Source organism: Crassostrea angulata, chromosome 4 (genome assembly GCF_025612915.1).
Source record: "Crassostrea angulata isolate pt1a10 chromosome 4, ASM2561291v2, whole genome shotgun sequence".
NCBI classification, from domain to species: domain Eukaryota; kingdom Metazoa; phylum Mollusca; class Bivalvia; order Ostreida; family Ostreidae; genus Magallana; species Magallana angulata.
This window is the reverse complement of record NC_069114.1, coordinates 35249755-35268797: the sequence shown is the minus strand read 5'-3', so window position 1 is coordinate 35268797 and position 19043 is coordinate 35249755. Positions and strand designations below refer to the sequence as shown.

Genomic DNA, 19043 nt, shown 5'->3' with positions numbered 1-19043 from the left:
GACCCCCTCGATTTTCTGCATTCTCCTTTTTTTTCATGGCTACTGTAGCTACCCTGTTGCCTTTGTTATATAATACATATGATTACAATCATTATTTTTGTATTAGTTTAATTACATGTAGTTGACTAGGTTTTTAAGTTTTGAAAATAAAAATAGAAAGCAATTGTTTCGTGTAACGTTCAATGATAAGTAACACAATGTCTTGGTGGAATGTGCTTGGTGTTACCATGTTTCAATCAACCTGACTGAGCTTTGAAAAAATTGTAATTTTTTTGTTTTATGTTACTATTTCGCCCCCCTCTCTGAATCAACATGCTGCATATATGTAAAATTGTTTCATTACATAACACTAAGATATCAAAATGGGGAGGGTAGCTTTCGTTTGTCAATCATCAAAACACCTGTGTTCTTAATGATTTTTTTATCTATCTTATTTCCTGCAGATGCACCGTATTTCAAAAGCAAATATATGATGTTGATATGATGAAATTAATTTCATTGTCGATACAAATATTCCACTCGTTCGTGATATTTACTTGATGTAATCAACATTCATGCTGGTGCATCATATCTAATTGTACATGTTTAACATACACTCTGCAATATCAAACCTATATAGGTACATGTACATGTAAGTAAATAAAAAAATATCTTAGCAACTAAATCTTAACTGGATGGAATCTCATTGTTGTCAATCAAATTGTTTCTTATTCGACGTCAGGATCAATGCTATCGCCTTTGTCCTTGAATCTTTTTTAATTATAATGAACGTTTTATGTTTTAAATTGTCATTAAGATTCTAATACCGGAAGTTGAGGGTAAACGAAGTTGCGTGAGTATAATCTTTTTTCACCAGTACACGGGTCATGTGACCCTATCGCCATCGAATGGTTCGCTAAACATTTCCGGGGAAACCAGACATGGCAACTGCTAATCAAACGGAATCGTCTTAATTACAAATACTTAAATGTAACGATGATATCGAAGGGCACGTGTCAATCTGACAATCAAGTGATGCATTATCGGTCCCTCCTGGCTAACTTTGTAAACTTTTCTCATTTATAGATAATCTGGTGTGACTCGTAGATACTCCAACTAGTATCGAATTTAATTTTCTTTTCACTTAAATGAAAAACCATTAGGCGATAGAGGTGAGGAAGGAAAAAAAATCTTTTTAATGCAAACAATGCAAATTTGCGTCATTGATGCCTCTGATATTTGGTAATTTGCGGGGAAAAGTGTATTACAATACAGTCTTTATCGGTGGTTCAAGTAGTAAAATGTGATCCATGATATAATAATTAAGATAATTGCAAAGATACACAAATGCTCGCTGTTTCACTTGTAAAACATTCACTTTATTTACAATAGAATAATCTCTAGCACATGTACATGGAAACATAAATATCTACTTTGAAATCAGTACAAATTAATACATTGTCCTGCGTGATAAAACATCATCATTGCGAGCCCTGTGAATAAATATTAAATATTTGTATTCTGTTTTACTGCACGGGAACACAAATGGAGCCTAAGGGAGTTTCAGTATACTTCACAGGCTGTCACAACCCAATCAGTAATGCTGAAAATATTTCTATAGTCCTTTTGCTCTTGTTCTTGCATTTTAAAAAACCACAATAACAATTTGAGTCACTGAAAAGAGTGACTCGGGTTTTTCTTAACTCAACGCAATGATTGAATTAAATCAAATCACTGCTTATTGCTCTGACCTTTTTATGTACTTTGTAGTAAACTACGTACTCTGGCCAAGATAGGGGTAGTACATCGGGTGATTCTGTCCGGCGTACGCAGGATGGGCGCGGAGGAGACCCAGGGCTCCCATTAAGTTATGACTAGGGAGGTAGGGGTGTAGTCCCTGACCGTATAGAGAGGAGTAAGGGGAAGAGAAGGTTGACACACTTGAAGATACGGGTACTGTTGGACTGTTAACGTCCATTCCGGGATTCTGTTTCTTCCACTTGGTACGGCGGTTCTGGAACCAGATTTTCACCTGGGTTTCCGTTAGGTTCAATGAAAGCGCTAGGTTGAGTCTTTCACACACTGATAGATACCTAGTTGTCTTGAATTTGTTTTCTAAAGCCACTAATTGTTCGTATGTAAACGCTGTTCGTGCTCGGCGAGGTTTGCCCGCTTTTGAAGAGTCCAAGTTTTTACACTTTTTGTCTAGACAGTCCTCACTATCACTTAAAATGTCATCGTCGTCATCAAGTTCGTCATCATGACGTAGTTCATCGTCTGCCTCGGATCCGACTCTGCTTTTACAAGATAAATCCGTGGCGGTATCTGTGATTCCTTTGGGGAAAAAAGAGAAAATAAAATAACTTTTAGATCCTTTTAAAAACAAATTTAAAAATATTATTGGATGTATCAATTGTATAACATTATATAGTATTGCATTGTAGCATATTAAGTTAAGGTTGTTATCAATATTTATATCTTAAGATTTGAAGAAGAAAAAAATAAGGATAAAATCATATCAAATAATTTTGCTATTGAGTGATCAAAAAGACGATTTTTTCTCTCCAAATTTGAGGTACAAAATCTTTGATCAAAATTTTTCTTGAGAGTATGTAAGGTTAGAATTTGTTCAACCCTTTTTAAATATTCTCGTTTACTTTTTTTATTTAATTTACATTTTTATCAAATTTACAATTTACTTCACTAAAAGGTATGCACCTGACGAAAGAATAAGAATAAATTTGAATTTAACACATTTATTTCAAGAAAAAGAATTAATAGGGTCGGACATTTAACATAATATCAAATAAAAAGGAGTAATTTGCTATTATATTAAGAAGCCGCACAAATCCACCATCAATTTTTCACAAACAATTTAATAGTTCTTTCAGAATCGAACATTAACAAAATTGTTATGAAATAAAATAAATACAGGGCATACAACATAGCAGGAAAGAATGATTATGAAAAGGGTGGATGAATGTGGCCCTAATACTCCTGATACAAATTGGCTTGCAAATGTTTATGTATACACAACAGTTTGGGAAATTAAACAGCAGATTCACGCTTGCTTGGATATCTTTTAAATAATTAAAATATAGCTATATTAAAAGGTACAGACATCTGTGTTGGTTGATGCTTCAAACATTAAATTTGACATATGTGACAGTCTTCTTAATAGAGATATCAAACATGATATATTATTATTACCAGCAATTAAAAAAACCTCTGTATCTGTATTCTTATGAAAAACCACAACTTTTAGCATCTGATGGCTTTATTGAGAGAGAAGTAATAGCCCGAGAAATTGCATCAAATCGTATCTCATGTTATATAATTTATCTTTGTTGTTCTGAAAGAAAGGACGCGGTGCTCTGGTGAAGAAGTATGTGCTCCATATAATTTAAAAATGAATTGCTGGATGTTACTTTAATTTGGTTCAATGATGATACGTGATTTAATATTATCCTTGTATCCGGAAACCCAATAATTTACTACCTGCTCCCACCTGTATTTATTTTCGATATTAAATAAAAAATGTAACATATTGATCGAAAAAAGGAGATTTGTGGGATACATATATATACACAGTTTGCATGAGCATTGTATTGACAAACTATATTCAATTTTTTGATAAATGCGAAATTTAAAAAAGACACACTCCTTAATAAAAAAGAGTTAAAATTGCGAAATAGTTTATTTTAGAAAACTTGAAATTGGATATACCCCCATGTAATTATTTTTCTCATTCGCCGACAGGACACATGTTTCCGTTGACTCCACGGGAGTAACACTGTACACTTTTTTATCGTAAACATTGGCTGATTTACTTTTTAAAATATGTCTCTTTGTTTACATTTTCGTTTCAACAAAACTTCCATGCATATTAAAAAAGAAAAGAAAAATAAATCGCAATTCTCAACCACTGTCGTTTTTTTTGCTACAAGGTTGTCCACCGAAAATTAACATTGATCTGTTACGTGTAATAAAGTGATTACTTATACAACATTGTCTGTGCATAAAACTCACTAATTATATTTATTCGTTGCAGGGTTGGAGGGTATAATTTAATAAAGACTTCCGTCTTCTAGCATCGTCAATATTCATGATAAAAGACACACAAACTCGCTTCATCTTGGAGGCATTTTAGAAATATTGGGAGCTAAAATGTTTGATATTACGGACAAGCTGTACCGGAATACTGATTCAATTATCTAATTCAGATAAGCGGGAGGGGAGTCCTTTGTTGTATACTTAGTAACCAATTACGCAGAAATTAAAACTAAATCGATTGTAAAATTTCTTTAATAAACCTTGTAACTTAAGGAATTCGCTTGAATTAGAGAAATGTTTCAGTGGGGTAGGGTTTTTGTGTTTGCCCAATCTGACGTGAACCACCGGGGACCATGTCTGGAGAAGGTGTCAGCGCCCCAGCGGGGGAGGGACAGGGTCGCAGAATGACCGTTATCATGTCAGTAAAGGGTCCTTAATTTGTCTTATCTTCATTAGGACAAATCGGAACTAATGATGGCCATGCCGCTAAGAGTGGTTAATGTTTCATATTGTGTTATCTGGCAGCGCGTACTAATTAATTAATGAAGATGAAATGCTGTTCTGTTAATTCATCTAATGAGGATGTCATAAACAGTTTGAAGGACCCCCTCCCCTTCATCCTCCCCAGCGTGTTGCGTTCAAGGGGAAATGTTATTCTTTCTTGATTCATTTTAAATTTTTATTTTTTGTCAATGTAATATTTTTAGTGTAGATTTTAATTCGCTTGTTTTACAACATCATTTTACCTTTTCTCATTTATTTAGTTAAAAAATAATATATAGAAGAAATATAATTAGAATACATTGATTGGATAGAAATCATTAGGGTTTTCTTGGAGGCGGATTATTTAGGTAATATATTTTTGAAATATATATATAATTATAAGTTTATACTCTGAAACATCTTTGAAAGCATATAAATTATTTTATTATGATTATTCATTATTAATTGATTAAAAATCGTTTATTTGACCTTTTTTATATCATCAGTGGTAAATAATTGAGAATTAAATGAAAAAAAAACCCACTGCCTAAATTTTTGTAGATGTAATTTTCCTCCTATTTATACATGTATCGTGGTTTTTCTACCTCAGTAGCCCCGCCACCCACAAAGTCCTAAACGATCTATACCTGGTCCGTCGGCCCTGTCGTCATCTGAGGTGCTGTCCCCGCTGTCCGTCAATCGACGCTTCCGGTTCTTCCAGGGGACCCAGACCCGGGATTTTTCCGCCGCCGAACATCCCGTGAATTTCCGTGGGTCCAGTATATCGGCAACAGAGAATGACGTCGTGCGTACATTGTCCAAATTGTCATCACTGTTTTCTTCTTTCGGCTGTCTTTGCAGTCTTTCGTTGACGGAATCACTATTTTCGGTTTTAGTAGAATCCCCCGTTGGTGACATGGCATCCTCGCTTTTCGGGGAAGACATCTTGTGGTTATAGCAATGAGATCCTGAGTTAATCATGTACCAGTGTAAATAGAGTGTTAAAATTCTCAAAAGAACCGAGGGATATAGATGAACATTTGTGAAAAGGGGGCCGTCCTTTCACTCGTAATTGTAGAAGTTGTAACACCTTTTTGATTGGTGTATACTGTATCAATTTGTTCCTTCGACGACTGCTGCGCATGTGCGAGACATCCTAAAATTGACGCGTGTTAGCAGATGGATGAGAAACATGGGGATATTGAGGGGAATGACAACCAGTTTTCTCCGAGCGTCTTTAATTGGATATAAAGCTAATTGATAACACTGAAGAGAAAATTAGGCGATCATTCAAGGCTCTGAGGAAGATTTTCTGTGAAAATAAACAAAATAAGTAAACACCCGCCGCCGTTCAGTGCGTTCGTTTGATGTGGGGTATCCGCCGAGCCAGGCCGCGAGGTTTACGACGGGAAATCAACCGTGAAAGAATTAAAGTATCTTTTCAAACAGAAAGGAAAAACTTTATTTAGTTCATTAATTGGATTTCTCCAGTCAATTTTTATTTTTCAACAAAAGCTCTCGTCTGTTATTTTATTTAAATAAGCGGCCCTCTGATGTTCATTGAAGAGTCTGATCTGGTGAAGAAACATTTACAACCGAATAGCTTAATCTATTTGTGGATTAGGTATTACTTTTTCCACGCAATGCGATCAAAATGTAACAATTAGAAATAAAGGGTAAATGATAGATAAATAATTGATCATATAACAACATTGAAATTCCTTGGCCAATCGATCGTTTCTTATTAAGGGATTGTTTTCTGTTCTCTTTTATATGATTATACATATAACATAATGTACAAATCACCTGTAGATAGGTTTTCATTAATGAGAATATGAAACGGACACATTCCAAGGAAATATCGTAACAGTATTCATTATGTGTCTGATCTTTATTCACAAAAGACGTTTCTGGCAATAAATTTATGCATGTAAAATTCATGAGAAAATAAATAGACTTTCCCCTCTTTTACGCAGTTTTTACTCCAGTTGAGTTAAATACACAAATTATTTTTCATCTGAACGGAAACTTTTATTATCAAGTATTTATACATTTATTATTTGTCTTTATACCAATCCCATTTTCCAGATTTATACCTTTATTGAAATCCAATTTTTTTGTTTTGTTTGTTTGGTTTTTTTTTTGGGGGGGGGGGGGGGGGGGGGATCAGTGACGTTTTTATTGTTCTTCATTTTTCTTTCTACCTATAAATTCTATACAAGGTCCATATATTTGAAGTTTGAATTATTAATTGATATAAATTTAATGAGGAAGATTGGGTGTTTTAATAAAAAATAAAGATTTACGAACAAGGAAATAACACCCCCCCCCCCCCCCAAAAAAAAAAAAATGCAAACAATTAAAAACAACAATCCCCCTTCCATTACAAAAACATAGCAAAAAAATATTCTTAATAAAAAAAAGAAGAAAAATCCAGACAAAAGAAATTCAAAAACCAAAAATAAGAAATGCGCAACTCACGCAAGAGCTTTGAACAATTTTTCTTGAATTTTTTTTGTCAATTTATATTTGTCTATTAGCCATAGGGATTGATTTTGAAGGGACAAAAAGGACAAAAGTTGAGCCAATATCAGAAAGAACAATCAAAAAGAGAATTTGTCTCGGTCAGCGTTGATGTGATATTTTTACGAACCATCCTTTCTCATGCAAATATTCAGAATCAGCAACGGTCGATAAAGGAATTTTTGGACAAGTTTTATTCACCTCGAGTCATTCCCTGAATTAGAGAGATAAAGAAAATATTTACTCTAGAGTTATTCGTCATTAGCAATGTTTACATGGGCTTTGAAGACTGGTAATTAACTCTTCTTAAGAAATGATCAGCGATGGATTAAAGGAAAAAATTGGATCGGACAGGTCTTAGAAAAGTCTGCTCTATTCGAGAGTTATGTACACTGGCTACTTGGGGAAAATTTATTTTTAATCACGAGTTTGGTTTGAAGAGTACAATGCACAATGAATCGTTTAGTTTTCTTGGGTAAAGTTTTTTTTAAGTATTCATCTCAAACAATTTAATTTTCTTACACACGCGCAGAGTTGGGAAAAACTTTTATTAATCTATATCGCAAAATAAATAAGCACGAGAAATTTACATTCACAAAAGTCGGATTCTTTTTTACAATTCCACGTGTAGTTGAGGGCATAGCTTATTTTAACCAAAATACTTCAGAACTCAAATCCAAAATCATTAAATCATTATCGTATGTTTTTCTTACTCTGATGTTTATACTTCTTTGGCGACTATCATTTTATCAGACCAATTCTCTGAAGAGGTTTGTATTGGTATATTTATTTCCCAACAAATTAAATTGATCTCTAAAACACACGTATGAAACAGTATAGATATTTTGATGAAACGGTGTTAATATTAGGTTTGCAAAATTATTCCTTTTCATTATTTTGCAGGTGACAGTGTTACACATTTCCATAATATGTATGTTATGTAATATTTTTTTCTTCTAAAATATTTAGTCAGTGTTTATTTTAAAGAAAACTAAAGAACATTTCAATTCATCATTTATGAAGTTAAATACAACAGATTCAATTGTTATTCAGTTTACATTTGTATGTTATGTAGGAATCATGATCAACACATTAATGTCTTCACAAAAAATCGTACAATTCCATTAACTAATTGTGATGATTGTCGAATGACAAAAAACTGTCAAATCGAATTTTTCGTATTCATTGCACTGTAAAATAACTTGTATTTCTTTCGCTTATTCATAAAAAGAAACAATTCGGTTGATAATTCTGAAAATATTAGATAAACCACATGTATATTTTACACCAATCTTTTTATATCAAGATCAAGTGGCAAAAACAAAAACAGCAGTTAACGCACCCCCCCCCCTTCCCAAAATATATAATATAATATATATTCCCAAATATATATATCAATATATTTAAAAAATATTAATTATCAGACATCTTTAGATCTCATCCGTAAAGATATATGTACTTATACAGTAGATAAAATAAGAAAAAGAATTCTAAACTCGCACTTAGACTATTGAAAATATCCAGGAATAAAAGTGGATTACTGCTAACAATATTTTCGATTTCCTAAAAAGATTCCGATTTTTTTTTTTTTACAAAAAAGCATTTTAAACATATCTTTGGAATTGAAAAAAGGATAAGTTTAAATTAAATCATACTTCGACGTAAAAAAAAAAATTATAATTGTTTTTAAATGTCCTTTAAACGCTTTCCAACTAAAATGCTAAGGAAACTAATTAATATATACATAATCGGCAAATGGAACGGTATACCCGGGCTCTGCCGAAGGGCAATCAAACACATATATATATATCGGAAGCCAATTAATAAATCAACCATTGGTGCATTCCAGGCAGTCTTAACATTTTTGTGACATGACTTAACTTAAATACTTAGTAATCAACACTGTGTGTACAGCCAGTCACCGTGCTTCTGGCTGGTTGCATGGGGGTTGTTCGCTGTTGCGTTGTTGCGTACCACGGGTCGTGTCAATTTCATTAATTGTGCGAGTGTGCTGCTTCACAGATTGTGCTTGCCTCCAACGTCTCATAAAATGTAAATTTCACACATTTTTACCTATCTTATCTGATCTCGTATTAAATTAAGAATAAAATTTTAAAAGCTTTATTGAAAGCATTTCGACTTTGTTGAAGTAGGGCTATATAGAGAAAAATATTTTTTTTTGTAAATATAACGAGACACATTAGCTCGGTATCTCATGAACGGGAGACATTTGCGATTTTCCGTCAAGATCAAAAGTAAATGGTTGATAAAAATAAAAGTTCACTTACAAAAACTTAACAGTGTTTTCTTTTCAATTGTCATAATGCCACAATATAAATTATGCATCTTCAAAGAAATAATTCAATTTTCGAATTTCAAACAAACTTCAAAATCAAATGACTTGAGATGCAAACATCTTAATTGAAAATGACAATAAAACGTCAACAAATAAGTGGGACCATTTATATCACTGAACGTAGACATTCAGAGAGAAAAAAGTAGATAAATAAAATAGATATATTTCTTTGTGTAAGTTAGTTCTTGCGTCTAATGTGATAATATAGATAACAACAAAAATTTATTAACAAATTCAACAAACAATGTAATAAAAGGATATTTTAAGTACATTTATTGACAAAATATCAATAAACCTATATCTATGTTTGTGTACGTGCACCTAGAAAAAAAATGGGGGGAAAAGACGAACCCAGAATCATTTTAATGTCTAGAATCGAAAGTCTTTTAAAACTATCAACATCAAACTGATTTTATGAAAAGAGATTACAAAATATTTTTGAAGAAGAAAGATGTGTACAGAGTTACTCTTGTTACGTACTCGTAATTTTGCGAATTGGCTTATTCAGCTAACAGTACAGACACATGGCAATGTGGTATTGTAAGCATTGAATGAAAAGCAATATACTTATATAATAAGAATGAGGTACAGGCACGTAGTAAATACTCGTACCACTGCGTTAGTATTGATTTTATTTAAACTTAAATACTGGTATGTTTCCGAACTTTATACTTTGACATAATTTTTTCCTTCAAACAATTTTAGTACAATAAAAAAATCAAATCTTGGTATTAACTGATGGCAAGATATAATTCCCAATCAATAAATATTTTTTGACAATCGTGATGACTTACAATTGATAGTTTAAAAATCTTTGAAAAATGATTTAACAATCGACTAAACTGTCACACAAAATTACCGGTAAATTACCCAACTCCCTCAAACGATGCATTATTAAGGAGTTTCAAATTAGAAACAACATTTAAGTTAGTTTGTAGATAAGTATTTAAGCAGATTTTTTTTTTATCCCTGCAAGATTTCTTTTAAAATAGAAAGGTCAGCTGATGATAACATGGCCTATTTGTGTTATCGCTGTTAATTTGTATGTCCATTGTCCGCTGAAATTTCTATCGCGTATCTGTAATACAATTGTTAACTGGTACTACTACTGTCTGCTGGTCTCACCATTGTCTACTGGGGATACTATGTCTACTGGCGCTACCAATGTCTACTGGTGGCGATACCAGTGTCTTTATTACTGCTACTATTGTCTATCTATGTACAATTTTCTACTGGTGCTTTTATTCTCTACCTGTCTTTTACAGTTTTTTTCTTTTTTACCTTGAACAAGAAGAAATCTTGCTTGCTTCTTTGTATTTATACACTGAAATACATTATAGCATAGAACACGTGTATATCATTTAGACGCAGACAGAATCAGTATAATAACTGGAATACATACATGTATGTTGGTATGCAAGTAATAACAATATACCAAAGTTTCATGGGAACTAATATTCGATGTTCCACTGAAGTCAAATTCAGTTTTATATTATTTACATGGACAACTTTTTAGGATGTGATGTAAACGTTTCCTCTACTATATGTACAATGTAACCCCCCCTACATTTCTATTTTTTTCCTTTTCCAGGAAAGCGAAAGGGCGTCATGGTCAAAGAAAAAGTTTAGAAAAACAACATAAGGTTGAATATGCTCACATTCCGAGGTTTACAAGAACGAAGAAATGATTGAAATATCGTACTAATAAAAATCGTATACTCTAGTGACAACAAGAGACTCTCACAAAACTCATAAAACATTCTAATCACTCTCAATAAAGGTGCCAAATGATGATATGTGAAAGTATTTTCATATGGTAAATGTAATAACAATGGTACACAATAGTTTCAGCAAAATAATTAGATAAACCATTCTTCACTTTTGTTAATGCTAAGATATTCCTGATTACAATTTTTGACAATCATGGTGACTGGAACTAAAATGTTTAATCTTTGGAAAATGTTTAACAGAGTAAGGACGAAACATGAAGATTCTTTAGGATACTCGTACGAATTAATCGACAAAACTGTCACACAAGAGTAGACGGTAAATTACCCAACTCCCTCTAACGATGCATTATTAAGGAGTTTCAAATTAGAAACAATACTTAAGATAGAGCAGATTTGGGTGAAAGGAAAGTTTTTTAGCTCCGTATTTCCTTTCAAGATTTCTAAATAAAAAGAAGGTCAGTTAATGATTATATATACAACTGAAAGACTTTCAAAGATCACCCTTTTAGTTTGACATCTTTTATGAAGTGATTAGAATATTTTACCGTTGTCTCGTATAGCCACGATATTTGCTAATACGCCATTTCAAGAGTCACTTTTTCCTATTTGTAAACCTTGGAATGTGAGCAGATTCAATCTTGTGTTGTTTTACATCTTTAACTATAACGTGATTCCTTTTCTTAGAAAAGAAAATTACAGAAAATGGGATTGGGGTGATAAGGTTGGGGGGGGGGGGTGATGCATTGTACATGCAGTACAGTATTAAAATAGAGGCATTCATAAAGCTAAACACAAAAAAATAATCGCATCTTCATTTTAAAAAGTTAATTGTCCAATGAATTTAAATAGCATCATCAGTACATGAAATGCTAGCTCCCACCAAAATGTGGTATATTTTTATTACTTGACCAACATACATATATATGTATTCCACTTGTACTCGGCTACTGTATTTTACTGTATGAACCCACCCACTTACCTAAATTCAACAGTTGATGCAATGGTCATGAAAGTGAACCATATGAAATCGGCAACAGTTCTTTTTGGTAAGGGTTAAAAAGAAAGATATATTGGGAAAGGACACTGGATGACAATGATAGCACCAGTTGACAACTGGAAATCAGTAGACAATGGTGGCATAATTAGACAATTGTAACACCTGTAGACAATTGAAAAACAAGTAGGCAATAGAAAACATTAGTATAGACAATACACTTGGGACGGTAGTTAAATCGATAACACAAACAGACAGTGATAACGCCAGTACACAATTACAACGCTTGTAGACAGCAAATGCACCAGTAGACAATCACCAAACAAACGAAAGGGCAAAGGAAGCATCAGTAATGACATCACAAGATCACAATGGTTGTAATAACAGGCAATGGTAACACAAGTAAACAATGGAAACACTTGACTATGGCAACACTTCAGACAATATATACAATAGCATTAAACACACTGGAAACACATTGACAATATTACCATTAGACAATGATATCATTAGTACTCAATGATATAAATATAATAGAGATCTTAATTATCAATGAAAAAAAACCCAGGAATTGGTCAACACCGTTAAGGTTGATAGACAATGGCAGCACCAGTTGATGTACATGTATTTATGATTTTCCAATGGTCGTATTTTTGCACCCGTCTATGTTGCAGTATCCAAAACAACCATTTATGCAATATGATAGACCCTTATCTAAAAAGTATAAAACATGTTCAGTGTTTTTACTATTTGACAATGAACGTAAATTCAAAAATGACAGAAGTTGTTAAGAGGTTCCTTTTGTCTCTTGTGGCTTCAAACAGACAAAATAAGAGCATGCTTATCAACATTTCTTTGATATTTTTTTAATACACGAAGTCTGATGTTTTATCTAAAAAAAAGCTTTTCAACATTTCGATTCATTTCGAAAAAAATTGAAGGCATCTAAAATTTAAATGGGATATTCAAAAATGTTTAAAGGAAACACTTATATTTCTTCAAACCATTATCTTGACGACATAAAATGAATTAAACATCCTGTTTCTTTAAACTGAAATGAATAAGACTTTGTTGGTTTAATTTTTTTATGTGCTGTATTTGTTTTAAAGTAATAAAACATTAAAAGACCATTGTCTTAAAGAAACCCACGACACCGAGACTCAAATTTTAAAATAAAAAAAAATGTATCGATTGCAAGTAAAATAGTTACAAAAATAACCATGATTTTGCAAGTACTTTGACAAATTATTTTGACAAAACAAAGAGAAAAAAATGAATGTAAGGCCTTTGTGTAACTTGCTTCTTTTTTTTTGGTGAATGGAGTGGATTTATAATATCCTATCTTAAAAAAAAATTCAAAACAATAACAGTCACATCTGTATACATATTGTAGATGGACAATAGAACATCCAATGTAAGAAATGGTGGGTCAACCTCAAAAATTCGTTTATAATCGAATCTTTGTTTAAAGTTGATTCTACTGACTAATGCGACAGCTTACCATATGCGCGACATGGAAATTGGAGTGAAATAATTGCATAAGTTTTAAATAAATAATGTCAAGGAATATCCCATTTAACGTTTTTCTAATTTATATGCATTTTTACGACCTGTTGTTTTTATGCAATTTTCTACGGATCGAGTGTAACAATCGAGTCATGCGGATTATCTTTGATGGACGAAACATGAAATTGTCTATCGTTAATGAATATGACAATCAAAGAAATATAAGTTACATCTAAAATATTGTTAAGCCATTTTTTATGAATATTTGTAGATGTATAACCTATAAAGAGCAGACATCCATTTCCAAATCATTGTTATTCTATAGGAAAGACACAATAAAATCGTTAATAATTTTCTACGCTGGTTTAAAAAAAATTAAGTATTTGATCTTGTAATACCGTACAAAGTACTACTTTTTAAAACATATTTTTAATGTTTGTAAGGGAACTTTTCTACAGAATAAAATTTCTAAAAAATGTGTCAACTGTATATGATGATATCATGGTCTGATGAAGGGTCTTTCAAATTTCCTAATAAAATTTGGCGTTTTAATTTCCTTTAATCCTCAAAAGTAAGTAAAACATTAAATATTGAAGAATAAATTATGCAAAACTCATGAATTACCATTCTGAAGATTCGAAACATAAACGGTAAGGTTACACAGAAAGCCCTAAATCCCACTATAACAAAAACATAATAATGCTGTATGAAGTATAGGTTTCAGCAATTTATTATATATGTATACATGGAAGTTTGGTATCAGGCCTTTCGTCATTTTAAACCATTCTTCTATAATTCTTTTAAAAATTATCGAGACAAACACGCAATATCAAAGAAGAACACAAGATTTTGTAGCCGATGACTTTGTTGTCATCTTCATGAGCAATACACATTCATGATTAAACCTTCCAACCTTTTTCACCACATTTCAAATAACCATTCTCCTGTCGTGTCTTTGATATGATATTATGTAAACACTAGCTAGTACTAGATGCCATCAAGAGTTTCGTCGATTTGAACATATTTCACTGTGGTTAATACTTGCATAACATTGAACTGCCATATCCTTAAAAGCAATGTGTTGACTCCTTCGGGAATCCGGTAAATTTGGTTTATAAATAATTAATAAACTGCACAAAAATCAATCAAAATAAATCTGTCTTTCAGAACAAATTTCTCTTTCAAATTTTAAACTATTATGAGTAATTAGGGAGGTTTTAGTTGTAACCGGGGCGCGATTGGGCTCAAAGATAGGATGTAATAGTTGCACCCCGCGAAAATTGTTAATCTTGGGCTCGCCTTGCAGACTAGACTTCGGCAATCATCTCAAAGGGAGCGCGTAATGTGCCCGTATTCTATGGGTAACCAATTACGGGGAAATATTATTCGGATAATAAGGATAATTCTCTATTGGTGTACCTTCCATAATTTTTCATAAATCAATTAGTTGATAAATGAATTTAATGCAGTTAATGGTTCAGTAAGTGTTTTGCATTTCCGATTTTTTTTTCTTAAGTAGATACATTTTACATCTTTAAACGTCTGTAATGAAGCGATGTTTATGACGCCTCTTCGACTTTGGCGATACTATCAGGCTTGTCTGAGCCTTACTGAAGACAACCAGACTCTATACGTGGATTTTCAAAGGACCAAAAAAATTAAATTTCACATGTGAAGGAAAGATCAATAGGAACGATTTTATTTTATATAAAAGAAAAAATTGAGATATTCACAGGCAAAATAAAATAAAGTTTATTTGTGGTTGCACCAAGTTTTCCAAATTTTGTCCGATATTTCTTATCAAACGGATCCGCGCGCAAATCATTTTTTCATTCATTATTTTCAATTCAAGTTGATAAGCTCAAAGGAAAAACCTATATCATAAACACCTGAATTAAACAAATTCAACTTACAGAAAAAGCATAAGCTTTTCGATATCATTTACATATAAAGAGCTTTTAAAGTATTAACTATTTTATTTTGAGGTCAATGTGAATATCAGGATGTTGTAACATGGCATTCAAATAGTATTACTACCTTTTTTTACTGAACCCACTACATGTATCAAACATTGGGATGAAGATCTGCTTCTGTCCATTAGATTTACACAGTGCAATGTGTTGACGCAGACACACCATTTGTATGATACCATGTACATTCTTCATTTATTATTTTGCTTTCACTTTACACTTTACATCCCATATGTATTCATATTTAAATAAAGATTCCATTCATATAAGCGAATAGAACAGGATAATTTTTTCGTAATTTTAAACTATATAAACCTTCCAAGATTGTTTTTATCTTTTACATAAAAGCACAAGTTTTAATACTGAAGGCCTTTACTAAAAGTAAGTTTTGTAGTATTATTTTTAAAAAATGTCACACAAAGGACATACGAAGATAAAATAGATATTTAAGTTCATCTTTCACAAAATCAGAATTACAAATATAAACATTTTATCTTATTTCTGGCGGTTCATTTAAATCTGTTGAGTCATTTTTTTCTTTTAAATTTAATGCACCTTTTGCCGACTTACGAAACATATTAGAATGAAGATATAATGGATTACCAATAAGCAATCACTTTTTCGGTTTTATTCACATGTGTATTTGAAGAAAGTGAACATGAACATATCTTCATGGATTCAAATTTGCCATTTTGGTGTATATGATGATTTATAAAAACCATTTAGATACAGCTTTCCTCAGTGAGAAAAAATAAAGATATACCAATAGGAATAGTTAATTCTTGCAATCCATAGGCGCTGCCATATTGTTAAAATCATTACTTCAAACGATTTTTAGAAAAAAGTCAGCGTAACAAGAAAGAGTAGAAAAATTCGAAACTTTGAAAACCATGACGATTGGTTTTCCGTCTTAATAATGCAAAAAATAAGCAGCATCCATGATTTACCCAAATAAATGATATACATTAGAAAAGCCAAGCTATCTATTAGTAATTAGTTCTTTGAACCATTTTAATTGATAACAACTGTTATCTGTAGAAACCTTTTGATGTTCTTCTAGAAATCACTTCTAATGCTCGCCAAGAAATAAAATCTACGAATATTATTCAGCCTGAAATGATAATGATTCTTGGGAAGGTGGGTTCAAACATTATCGTCAGTTAATATAACACGTTTTTCTTATTTAGGTGCTTTAAATATTAACACCTCTTAAAAGGGCATTGAGACATTTGCATCCAAACGTTGCGAAGATTGCCTTTTTACCGATCCATTTTGCTTAACACTTATTGCCTTTGAATATATATTAAAAGGCTTAAATGTTTTTCTATTTTGTGAAGTTATTTATTGGATAATTGCAACCATTTACACATTAAATATTTAAGAGAAACTGCAATTAATAATTTATGTACTAAATGGAGAGTTTTAGTCATATTCATTGTCGTCGTAAAATTATCTATATAATTGACATTCCATTTCAAATTTCTGAAAAGGGTTATGAAAATGTCTTATTGAATAAATCAAATTAAAATCTTTTAAATCGATAGATTTAAAATTTAGTACGTACAAAACAAATTTAGAATTTTATTGATTTAAAACGCTTGTCGGCATTCCTCATAATTAAATAAACATATTAACTCTCGATGGAGGCAAATTGATATTTTATTGAAACTACATTGAAACACCCACTGAATTAAAATACGGGATATTTGCAAAAACATAAAGATAAACAAATATACTAACAATTCTTGTTAAAAGATATTACATTAAACTTTATAAAAACTATAAATTCTGCAATTTTGCAAACACGGGTAACATGGAAAACAAGTTTGTTTTTAGCAAGAAAAAAGGATTGGACTCAGAGAACAGGCTTGTCCAATTTTCTTTCCTCTCTGAGCATAATGTCAAAATTAATAACTACATTGAAATACCGATATAAAATTGGTATGGTATTCATAAATAAATGGAAAACAAAAAGAATTTAAATGACTAAAGTAAGAGTAGAGAAATACAGTCCCCTTTTGTATGTTGCGTTTCATATTTTGTGAAGAAAATTACTTAAAATTACACTTTTATGCTACGAGGGTCAGTCGAAAAAAAAATGCCTAAAAAATACTGCGTTATTTATCTCATATTACATTCAAGAACATTAAGACTACAATTTGAAAGTTGTTATAAGCGTACACATCACAAGAACTAAGAATCTACTCTTGCTATCATCTGAAATCATTGTAACAGACACTGGAGAGACAAAGATCTAACAACAATGTTGAAGATTGAACTAAAAACTTAGTATCGAAGGTTTATCATTTTCAGTAATGCAAACATTATAATTGTAGTTGTACTTATCAGTTAGTTTGTTTTACTTTTCATTTTTAAAAGACAGTATCAAGCGTGTTTGATTCATATGTAAAGTTTGTATGGCAATATTTATACTAGTAATTTATTATTTATCATATACTTTATGATGGATGGATCATTATAAGCAGACCATCTAAAAGTTACAGTCAGATGAGTACTTATGACTACTCATTTTACTGACAAGATTAAAAAAAATAATCAATTAAATTTATCATTTGTTTTTTAAATCTCCACAAGATCTACGGGTCATTTTTTTTTAAAGTGGTTGACCAACAAGCATGGATAAAAGCTAAGGCCTCTAGATCCATAGGTTAGTTGAATCTACGCTTGCGATCCAATTCCACTGCGATCAATGAAAGAGGGAAGCATGGAGAAAGTACCTTTCCAAAAACGTTTGGACGTCGAACCACAACGGTACAGATGTAGATGCGTGCATTTTCCAAGAAATTGTGAGTACAATAAATTATAGACGAGTTTAATATTTTTGTAATTTTTCAACAGCTGGGAATCATATCGTTTTCTCTCTAAACTCTTTGCCAAAAACAACTGATACAAAAGGATCAACGATTGCGGAAAAGACCTTTAAATGAGCCGGTTTCTCTCTTTGAACCATCTAATTTATGGGCAGTGTATCAGAGGTTGGCAAGGCAGGAATCCAGCATTATCATGACAGCTTACACGATAAATGACGGAAAGATACAGACAACTTACTAACAAGACTAGGATTACCACCCCAATTATCTCTCAAATATTTGATTCATGAAGCAAATTGGTAGCAATTGCCGCCAAATGAACTACACATATCAAACTCGACTGATCATCGAAGCTGACGAAATCAAGCTGCTATGAGAAGCGAATAAAGATGGCGAGTTTCCTTCAAAAGCAACCAAAACATATGTCATAATTGTTCAATTTACAGAAGTTGCAGGATTTTGGTGTAATTTATCACACTATGCTAGTCATCAAAAATAATTACTGAATAAGGTATTCTTTCAACGTTTAATAATAGGTAAGAATCAAAGTTTTTAGGAAAGACGTATGGTCTGACTTGAAAATATTTTTAAAAGAAAAATATTTTGGATTTCATGCAC

At 31.9% G+C, this 19043-nt stretch overlaps 1 protein-coding gene across 1 annotated transcript; it reads right to left on the bottom strand.

The window, feature by feature from the left end:
- Positions 1-1312: 1312 nt before the first annotated feature.
- Positions 1313-5601, bottom strand: LOC128181059 (homeobox protein slou-like). Its single transcript, XM_052849307.1, has 2 exons — positions 5163-5601; positions 1313-2313 (listed from the first exon to the last, which is right to left on the bottom strand). Exons 1-2 carry the CDS (start codon positions 5494-5496, stop codon positions 1754-1756), a joined length of 894 nt encoding a protein of 297 aa, XP_052705267.1. The 5' UTR covers positions 5497-5601; the 3' UTR covers positions 1313-1753.
- Between the last annotated feature and the right edge of the window lie 13442 nt (positions 5602-19043).